The sequence below is a fragment of the Micropterus dolomieu genome, linkage group LG20, assembly GCF_021292245.1.
Source record: "Micropterus dolomieu isolate WLL.071019.BEF.003 ecotype Adirondacks linkage group LG20, ASM2129224v1, whole genome shotgun sequence".
Classification (NCBI taxonomy): domain Eukaryota; kingdom Metazoa; phylum Chordata; class Actinopteri; order Centrarchiformes; family Centrarchidae; genus Micropterus; species Micropterus dolomieu.
The window spans coordinates 87842-98724 of NC_060169.1; the positions used below are offsets into that span (position 1 = coordinate 87842).

Here is a 10883-nt window from a genome sequence, read left to right on the forward strand (position 1 = left end):
AGAATGCCTAAATAATATTTTGCACTGTAAAGATAAAGTTGTTTGCACTACTGAAGAACATGATAAAAGAAAGTTCTTGAGTAAAACACTTTGTGTTTCCCAGCAGCGGGGCGTTTAGGGACACATTAAGTTTTTCTAAATGGCATCTTGCCGGGACTTTGTATCTATTTGCCAATGACTCCTGAGGCCTAAGTACACACAGTGATAAACGGGGAAAAATGTCTTGCTTAGCTAGATACATGGTATGAACAGGACTTCTTACAACCATGTGAAATACGTATTTAGATACAGTAGATTATAATGCAGTCATGCCCACACTCCCCGTCCCCAGTCCCTTATTTCCATTTCCAGGAGGTGGTGGTTCCACTCAGCAGATGTCCTCCAGGACTCTGGATTGTCACGTGTGTTATCAGTGTAACTGTTAAACGGTGTTTTGCTGCCTTTCTTGGCCAGGTCTCCTTTAAAAAGAGGTTTACATCTCAATGGGCTTCTTCCTGGTTGTAAAAATATAAAATAAAAACCTGTGTATTTCTTTGAGGGTCTTCATGTTGTTTGTTTTGTGAGTTATGTCTGCAGTTTACCTGCGGATTAGCTGTTCTTGATCACAAGTTTACATACAAACCCTCCGCCTCCTCCTCCTCCTCCTCCTCCTCCTCCTTTCACGACAGTGCCAGTGTCTTTACGGCAGCCGGTTCCCATAACGTCAAACAACAACATGGCGGAGGCTGCGCAGAGTCCCGGTGCTGAGGAGGTTTTAACGGAGAACCGGGAGAGTTCAGCGGCGGGGAAAGACAGCGGGACACCGGGAGCTGCTGCCCGGGACAAACCCGTGTGTCTGATCGTGCTGGGGATGGCGGGGAGCGGGAAAACCACCTTTGTGCAGGTAACGTTAGCGAGTGTGGCTAACGGGAGCTAGCTGCGTGAGTCTTCAGAAAGTTACACCTGCTCGCGTGGCTGTTTGATTAGGAACCAAACACGTGTTCTGCTCGCGGCTGTTGTTGTTGTTGTTGTTGTTGTTGTTAGATCTGAGTGGATATGAGAGAAAGCGGCGGGTTTCATCTGTCCCGCTGCTAACGTTAGCCAGCAGCCTGACGTTAGCTGTGACGTGATGCTGATGCTGCCTCTCCGCGATGTGTTCACGAGGAGGCTTCAACTTATAAAAACTACTAGTACTTATTTAATAGTTACTACTTCATTTTTAGTTGCTAATAGTAAATATTTGCACCTTTTTGCCATTTGGCTCTTCATTACAGATGTCACTAGTAACTGTTATTATTAATAACAACAACATATTAGTGCTTCAGTTTTAGTTATTAGTAACTATTGATAGTAACTAGAGATGCACCGAAATTAAAATTCTTGGCCGAAGCCGAAAGCGAATATAATGAAAATAATTGCCGAACAAGTAGAATCACAAATTTCATCTTTATTTTTATTTTATTTTTTTACCATTGCGTAAATTAAATAGTAAAAATGTGCTCGGGTCCGGTAAAGTAAATTACATGTGTCTGTTTACTTTTAATGGACACATGTAATATGTTTTATACTTTCTGTGAATATAATCCAATTAATCTTATTTCCATCCTGTACAGACGCCTTATTTTGAAAACCGGACGCTGTCACATGTGTTTGATAAATAATGTTGTAACATGAAGACTTCACAGCGTCTCTTCACACTAAAGAGACAAACTGACAGGATAAAGTCTCTAACCTGCCTGTCAGCTCGCTCTGGGCCGCTTCACTTACCGTAAAGGCTGGAATACGTGTGCACTCCAAGTTTAGGTGCAGCTATCTTAATCTCCTTCTCACAGAGGAGAGACAAACACTCAAAGCGATTCTTTTCTAAGAAGTCAGCCGCAGATGGAGCAGATGTGCTGGGAGATGGTTCAGCAGAACAGCGTCTGCAAACGGCCATTTTTGCGTCTTTCTCTGACACTTTTCGGTGCATCCCTAATACTAAGTATTATATAGTATTTTTCCAATACTTACTGTAGGGCTGGGCGACGCTGCCAAAAATGTTATCACGATAAAAACATTTTATACCATTCAATATCGATAATTATCACAATAAAAGTCAAATCGTTAATTCAGTTTAAGTGTTAATTGTGGTGTTAAACTTTCTTTCTGGTCAGAACGAACACTTGATGCCAAACAAGTGGATCACATCACAGATCTATTATGATAAAATCTTTTTTTCAAAAACTATTATTAGTAAATCTTGTTTCAGTCCCTTTTCCTCAACAAAATAAACATCTTAATAGAAAAGTTAACCGCTGATTCGTTCTTGATTCAAATTAATTGAATCAAACATTTATTGATAATATATTGAACATTTGCTATTTTGTTTTTGAGGAAAATTACATTGCAGTAATTATCAGCATTGTTTTATTGCCCAGCCCTAGTTACTAGTAACCGTTTCCAATCTTTATATTGTTTTTTTAGTTACTTAATCATTCATTAATGACTAAGTAAAATAGTTTGTTGATAGTAACATTTTTATTCTTACTAGAATAGTTACTGCTAACTACAAAATAGCAGTAATATCTAATACTAGTGACTAGTAAAATGGAAATAGTTAGTTATGAAAAGGTGATATCTGAACTGCAGAGACCCGTAGATTTCGATGGCAAACATTTGCAATTAGTTTCTAGTTACTAGAAAATAAGTACTAATGTCTAACACTAGTGACTAGTGAAATGGTTACTAGAAACTTAAACTTACGTACTAGTATCTAATCTATAGTTACTAGTAATGGAGCTAGCTTGACAACACACATCCGCAGTTTAAAAAAAGAAAATGCTTTTTCTCTTCTTGTCAACAAACCCTGTTTCCTCCTGTTTGTCTGATAGAAACTACAGCGAGCAGCTGCTTGAGGAAAATACTGAACCTTTTAAAACACGAAACTATAAATCTGAGAGGAGTTTTTAAAGATTTACGTCTTCAGACGGTACTGAGAGACGGACAATCACCGAGTTGGCTTAAATATTTTAATGACAAATGAATATCGCCAGCCTTGTCCTTAACACACTTGATGCACGCCTGACGTGTTATCGCTCAGAGGGTGTTGGATGCGACAGTTCTCCGCAGTCTGCAGCACCACAACAGGCCGGTGGTTGGCGCCATTGTGCACCTATAAACAAAGATTTAGGCAGAATATTATTATCATCATCCAAACACGACCCAGTGATGAGGCTGGTAAGAACTGTGTTGCAGACACGGTGATTCCCTCTTCATTAAACTACTCTGTGTGTTTTTGTTTTCTCTTTCAGAGGCTGACGGCTCACCTTCACGCTCTTAAAGCTCCTCCCTATGTGATCAACCTGGACCCTGCCGTCCACGAAGTCCCCTTCCCTGCAAACATCGGTGAGGGCCGGTCTAATTCCTGGACACTTAGAGCAGACCGTGTTGGATTTAATTTTGACCCTCCTGCTCCCCGTAGCCTTCAGCTTGTCTCGTCTTCTTCCCTGCAGACATCAGGGACACGGTGAACTACAAGGAGGTGATGAAGCAGTACGGCCTCGGGCCAAACGGGGGCATCGTGACGTCACTCAACCTGTTCGCCACGCGCTTTGATCAGGTGACCACACCCCCTCTGCGAGCTGTAACCCATTCTAAAACAACCCCCTTACACCTGAGGGTTTTCTGAAAACCTTTATTCGTTTCCATCATGTTTCTATCTGCTTCTGTAGCCGATAGAAACATGAAATAAAAACCATTTGCAGCAGCAACCGTTTCTGTGATGAGAGTCAATATACAAAGATGGAGACATCCAGAGTGCCAGCAGCGTTAGTTAATGCACGTCATTTATATTTAATTTATGCACTGATAGTTTAATTGTAGTTTGACCTTGTTTATAATATAACAGATATATAATAAATAAGGCTGTCAAGCGATTCAAAAAATAATCGAATGAATCAAAATGAATCACATATCGATATTTGCCCTGATAAGCATTCAAAATATTCTTATTCAAACAGAGTTTGGTAGATGAGTGCATCAATGAGAATAAACTTATTTATCTAAACATCTTTATTTCCCACACATTCATAACCTTTTTTCACTGTTCACATCCAATAACAATCTTTATTTAAATACTAATAGTGTTTTTGTGTTATTGAAGACCTTCAAGAAACTTTAGGATGACGCCTGAACTCCTCGGTTTGTGTAAGCAAGTCAGCACTGCTGAACGAGAGCAGGTCGAGCCTGGTTAAAACTAAAGTCACAGTTTGCTGCTAACCACCAACCTGTCATGTGGACAGTCAGTCAGAAGGCTGAAATAGTTACAGATGCCTCTTGTGCAACAGTTTTCTTCTAAATGTGAATTTAGAAGAAAACTGTTGCACTGTCTCTGCTGCGCTGGTCACACAAACCAGATGAAAAGTAAACTCCTTTGATTGGCACCGTTGAGCCAATCAGGTCACAGCAAAAACGAGGATCGGTCCAAGTTGGGAGGGGCCGCTCAAAATTGAATGTTTTAGTTTGGCCCAGTCTCGCAGACGCAGACAGCAGCTGACCGGCCGGTCGCTGATCATAGAAAGAAAATTTAGTAAATTTTAGAGTTGAATGCATTAATCTGGTGCACATTGAAAGCAACATAAATAGGTCAGATCTATGAAGAACTTTCTTTTTAACTATTGTGTGCTCTAGTAAACAATTTGATGACACAGCGAAAAAGTCAACGTATTTATTTAATGTTTTTACAGCAACCCTAAATCAAAGGGTTTTTTACTTTTAATGGACACATGTAACATGTTTTATACTTCCTGTGAATATAATCCAGTTAATCTTATTTCCTGTGCATTTACCATAAAGGCTTGAATATGTGTGCACTCCAAATTTAGCTGCAACTAGCTGACGGTGTTGTCACAAACGTGTGACAGGGGAAACACCTCCGAGCTGTTCAAACCCTTAACGTTACCGTAGTTACCTCAAAAGAAAAGTGGTTGTCTCGAGTCGGTTGCCAAGGTGAGTGAGCGTGCGAGCTTACAGCAGCTAGAAGTGTAGAAATATTCTCGCTTCATTTTGAAACTATGGCGGAACACTGTGGTCTCGTTAATTAACAGGAAACTTACACGATGCATTTCATGTGTCTTGAAAACAATGACATCTACTTGAACAGGTAAAAGCCTGCAGACGTCGCCGCCGGTCTGATTGGGTTAATAACATTGCAGGGAGTTCGGTCTAGACCTGCAGTGAGAGAACCTCTGTTGTGAATTGGCGCTAAATAAATAAAACTGAAGAATTGTGAGGTTCCATGAGATTCCCGCCCCTGCTAACAAGTGTACGTTTGTGTTTTATGTTCTTCAGGTGATGCAGTTCATAGAGAAGAAGCAGCAGAATCACCGGTCAGTATCAGCAACACGTTGTATCTGGGATTGATAACAGATGAGACTTTCAGGCTGCTATCATCCCGTTTAAATCAACCAGTAGGAAAATTATAAATTTAATAATGTCAATTTCTAACCATTCATTTGATCTAACAGACGGCTTAGGCACTTTTTAATTTAGTAGGCAGCGAGGTAATAAAAACAAGCGTACCCAACAACACGGTGCAGGATTCACAACTTGGATTCATTATTATGAAAAGTCGTTTTGATTCTTTTGATCGGTGGACCCTGACAGACTGAAGGAAGATAAATTATCAGGAACGGCCACATTCGGACTGAAATGTAAAATGAAATTAACGTTTTAATTGTGGAGAATCTACCCGATCTAACGATACTGACAAAAGTTCAAACATTTATATTTGTATTAATGATCTAAGCAGCTTAGACGCAGCTAAAGAGAGCGACCCGGTGACCTTTAAGAGGTTTTATACATCCAGAGAACTTCTTTAAAAACCAGATCAGGTGTGAAAGCAAAAGCAATGTGCAGTGGAATAAGAAATGTAATCTCGCTTTAATTCTCCTTTAGTTACAAATAAAAACTGTTGTTAACACCACACAACTTCAACTTTGCCTCTATCTCTCCTGTGTGTTGACGACCTTTGACCTCTGCAGGTACGTGCTGATTGACACGCCGGGTCAGATTGAAGTCTTCACCTGGTCTGCATCTGGAACCATCATCACAGAGGCTCTGGTAGGCCTGCGCTCTGGGGGGGTTTCTTGTGCTTCATTTTAATGATAACATCGCAGTCAGTTTATATTCCACACGTGTGTGTTTCAGGCGTCATCCTTCCCGTGTGTTGTGATCTACGTGATGGACACGTCCCGCAGCGTCAGCCCCGTCACATTCATGTCCAACATGCTGTACGCCTGCAGGTACTGGACTGAACTAATGACTCGGTCTCCCTCGGTATTATTGACGCTTTGGCGTTACTTTGGATGTGTTGTTTTTTATCAGTAATATTAAAATTGTGCTCACAAGTTAATATCTGAGATCAGTGAACATGCAGAAACATGGTCCACAAACACAAGCAGGCAGGGAGTTTAACCTCAGGGTTGTCAAGCCAACTCAGGGTTGACAAACTCGGACCGCCTTCACTGGAGTTAAACTACGACGGTGAATAAGATGTTGGTTAATTTAATTGGAGTTGTTGCGTGTTGAGGAGCGTTTTCAGCTGTGCAGGCGGACTTTTTTTCAGGATATGAGGAGAGACACGTTTACTGCAAACGTATACAGGGTAACCTCGAGTTAACCACGAAGACAACCTGCAGCTTAAACCAGCAGGGCAGCAGACCTCGGGAAGTTACACCTGAAGTTACCCGGATAAGCCGGTTACCTCGCTTCGTAGTACACACACACAGTAGCACAGATGATTTATAAGGAACAACAGGTTTGTTTGCGGCGACGTTGCTGTGCTCAGACAGTTTAAACCCATTAACAAACAATACCTCTTTAAGGTAGTGAGAATTCTTCATGAAATTTCTTTGTAAAAAGTGAAAGTACAGTTTTTCAACTCACATTTCCAAAGACCACTACAGTAACAAACACTGGACTCACCTAGAAAGCACAAAGAAATCATCTTAAGATCATAAAAAAATATGTTATAAATGTTAAATGCAAATATTTTTCACCGTTTTTCCCCCAAAAGTTTTCCATTAATGTTCTTCAGGAATGTGTCTCATTTTCAAATAACACCACAAATTTATTCTTCATTCATATAAAATGTGTTTGTTTTTTTATGTGAAATGCAAATGTTTCAGAGATTTGACAGCAGTGACTTTAGTTTGCCAGCAGGGGGAGCTAACAGAACAGTCTGATTCCATATCAGAAGAATCAGAAGGAGCTTTATTACCAAGCTGCGTTTGACACATACGAGGAATTTGCTTTGGTGATGAGGTGCTACACGCAGACAAACATACAGCTGACATGAATAAATGTAGAAATATATAAATATGGAATAGACATTGCAAGTTATACAAGAATAATAAAAAGAATGGAGAAAACTAACTATTTGCAGGGAAAGAACAACGTCGCAGATATTTACATGTGCGTTATTCCGGGTTTGTGTCGTATTGCAACTACATTCATGCAGTGTGTCCTTTATAGTAAATGTTCGTAGTAACTGTTTTAGCACATTACAAAAATAAATCTATATATTTTACTGGTTTGTACTGTTAGGAAATGACACAGTTCCTGCACCAAATCACATTAATCAAACTTTAAAATGCTGAACTTCACTAAAGACCCATTCAGTCGGGATTAACATTCACCGTTACTCTGTAATCTAACTCATCGTTCCAGATGGTGTTTAAAACCAGTGGGAAATTGCTGGATGTGGTCTGTAACAGACATTCATCAGGACAAAATCAAAAGAGAAAGACAAAAGCTTTTGTTTTCCCAGCTGTGAGCAGTTTCCCCTCTGCATTGTGTTGTGGGATAATGGCGGCGTCCATCAGCAGCACTCTGCATACTGACAGTTTTGACAAATGAAGTTTTGTAGTCTCTGATGAGCTGATGTTTCTCTCCTTCAGTATTCTCTACAAGACCAGGCTGCCCTTCATCCTCGTCATGAACAAGGTGAGGACCCTTCCTGTCTGCTGTGTTGAATGTTTTTGTTTTATCTTGTGTTGTTGTTGACCTGTTGTTGTTTGTGCAGACGGACATCATCGACCACAGCTTCGCAGTGGAGTGGATGCAGGACTTTGAGGTTTTCCATGATGCTCTGAACCAGGAAACGTCGTATGTGAGCAACCTGACGCGCTCCATGAGCCTGGTGCTGGACGAGTTCTACGTCAACCTGAGGGTGAGAGGACGAGTACAGAGCCGTGGGGGGGGGATTAACACAGACTAGATCCGCATTAAACTGTCTGATATTTAAAACCCAGATTACGTGCATCTACACCAACGTTTGAGACGTTGAACCCAGCATGAGATGCCACTAAAACACACCGAACCTTTAGAGGTGGACGCCTCCTGACAGCGTTGTCTCTGTGTCTGCAGGTGGTGGGCGTGTCTGCAGTGACGGGGAGCGGATTGGACGAGCTGTTCGTTCAGGTGGAGGATGCTGCTGATGAGTATGACAGGTGAGTTAGTAAACAACCTGGGTGAACGTAGAAAAACAACCCTCCTAGTTTGTTTACGTGCAGGTTAAAAAACATTGCATCTCTCGTGTCGCACAATATACGTCATGAATACCCTACTTGTGCAAGAAAAATGGCCGACTTAATTTCTTAATGCTGCTATCTCAACAATAATCAGAACCATTCATGCAGGAGGAGTTCAACATCTGAAAGTTTACTGTAGCACGTCAAGGCTGTGATTGGTCAGTTGACGAAAAGTGAAACTGACGAGCACACCGATTTTATGAAAAGTTGAACACGTTTCAGCAAAAGGCTCCTGATAAAGCTTAAAGCCAGCTAGTTAAACCCACAACTCTCATTTGACTGACACCAGCTTTGCGTCTCGTCCTGGATGTTTTGAATGATTAGCGGCTGCGCTGCTGGATTATTAAGTGTTGTAGGTTGTAGTTACAGTAGTTACTCGCACATTGTGCTCGTAAATCATTTTTCCGGTTCGCATGTATCGATTTTTAGGGGCATATGCGAGCAAAATGGTCGCGCTGTAGAGCCCTGTTCAGTATCATTAGCTTTACAAACATTGGCATCAGCTTCAGTAATGTCAGCTTTAGTGACATTACAGTGACGTTAGCTTCAGTAATGTTACATCTCTTGTGTCGCACAATACACGTCACCACCGTGTTAACAGTGTAATGCTAAGCTAATGTTCATTGCTAACTTACTGCTAGCTAAGTAAGTTATGTTAAGCTATGTTCCACGCACAGATGAGTCTCACCTGATGTGTTTAGTCCAAGAACTCCTGGTCCTTTCATCACAGCATCTACACATGGAAGCAATTTGACGTTAGCAGTAATGTTAGTTTTAGAGACGTTATCTTTAATGACGTTAGCCTCAGTATCGTTAGCTTCAGAAACAATAGTTTCACCCTCAGTGATGTTAGCTTCTGAAACATAAGCTTAAGCTCCATTGACGTTAGCTTCAGTGACGTTGGCTGTAGAAACAATAGTTTCACCCTCAGTAATGTTGGCTTCAGTGATGTTAGCTCCTGTAAAATTAGCTTCAGTGATGTTAGCTTCTGAAACATTATCCTCAGCTCCATTGACGTTAGCTTCAGTGACGTTAACTTTAGAAACAATAGTTTCTGTTTGAGCAACGTAAGCTTCCGTCACATTAGCTTCAGTGACGTTAGCTTCAGCTTCAGTGACGTTAGCTTCAGTACCAATAGCTTTAGAAACATTAGCATCAGCTTCAGTAATGTTAGCTTTAGTGAATATACAGTGACGTTAGCTTCAGTGACATTGGCTTCAGTAATGTTACGTTAGCTTGGTTAGCGTTAGCTTCAGTGACTTTAAACTTTGAATCTGTTTAGTGACGGATCGTCTCTGATGTTGTTGGAGATTTTTGTTTTTCTGGAGGTTTTCGTTTTTCTTTTCTCTCGGCTGTACTCGGGTCAGTCTCAGTGAGATTACCTGATTAAATAAAGATAATCCGTAGATTCTCTTTTCGTGGAGGAAACGCGTGATAAACTGAACTTCCTCCTCCTTCCTCAGGGACTACCGGCCCGAATATGAACGACTCCGCAAACAGCTGGTGAGTGTGTTTGTTTTCTCTCGTTTCTCGGTTCCGTCCTCACGTCTCCGTGTTTTAACGGATTTCCTGTCCATCAGTCGGAAGCTCAGACCAAGAAGCAGCAGGAGCAGCTGGAGCGCCTCAGGAAGGACATGGGAGCTGTCGACATGGCGAGCACGCCTTCTACAGGTAGAGTTGACTGACAGTATAAACTAAAGTAGTATCTACTGGGTCTGTAATTTAATATTTTCCTGTTAATGACTATGACTGGGGAAATATTTGTTCTTACTTCTCCACTTAAATATATATTATTATTATTATTTCTGTTCGATCGTGTGCTGCCTGTTTTACATGTTCAGCCTCACCTGCGTAGGCTCAGAGACTCTTTAGGTTTCACCTGGTGTAAGTGGTTAATTAGTTAATTGCAAGTCTGTGAGACTCTAGCGGTATAAAAAAAACTACCATACAAACCCTGAATATCAAACTTTAATAGCAGGGAGGTGATGGTGGGTTAGTGAATCTCCGCTTAATCAAATTTTGTGTTGTTGTATTTTGTTCGTTGACTTCCTGTCTGCAGAGGAAGCGAACATAGCCGGGCCCAGTGATCTAATCATGACACGTGGTAACCCTGACGAGGAAGAGGAGGAGGAGGAGGACAGTGACACGGACGACATCGACCACGACGGTGAGACATTAAACCCCAATCGCCCGTTTATACACTGTAAAAAACACACAAATGTACACTGTAAAAACACATATATACTCTGAAAAAAACATACAAAGATACACTGTAAAAACACAAATATACTCTGAAAAAAACATACAAAGATACACTGTAAAAACACAAATATA

General features: G+C 41.0%; 1 protein-coding gene across 2 annotated transcripts in view; it reads left to right on the forward strand.

The window, feature by feature from the left end:
- The first annotated feature begins 684 nt into the window (after nt 1-684).
- gpn1 (GPN-loop GTPase 1) overlaps nt 685-10883 on the forward strand; it is a 12824-nt gene continuing 2625 nt past the window's right edge. The window contains exons 1-12 of one of the 2 annotated variants that reach the window (XM_046033613.1): nt 685-883; nt 3270-3363; nt 3471-3577; nt 5308-5345; nt 6000-6078; nt 6166-6260; nt 7917-7962; nt 8042-8188; nt 8386-8468; nt 10013-10052; nt 10130-10220; nt 10609-10716. In XM_046033613.1, the coding sequence (XP_045889569.1) occupies nt 716-883; nt 3270-3363; nt 3471-3577; nt 5308-5345; nt 6000-6078; nt 6166-6260; nt 7917-7962; nt 8042-8188; nt 8386-8468; nt 10013-10052; nt 10130-10220; nt 10609-10716 (1096 nt within the window). In that variant the 5' untranslated portion in view covers nt 685-715. The remainder of the gene's footprint in view (nt 884-3269; nt 3364-3470; nt 3578-5307; nt 5346-5999; nt 6079-6165; nt 6261-7916; nt 7963-8041; nt 8189-8385; nt 8469-10012; nt 10053-10129; nt 10221-10608; nt 10717-10883) is intronic. The other variant, XM_046033614.1, reaches the window with a different exon arrangement.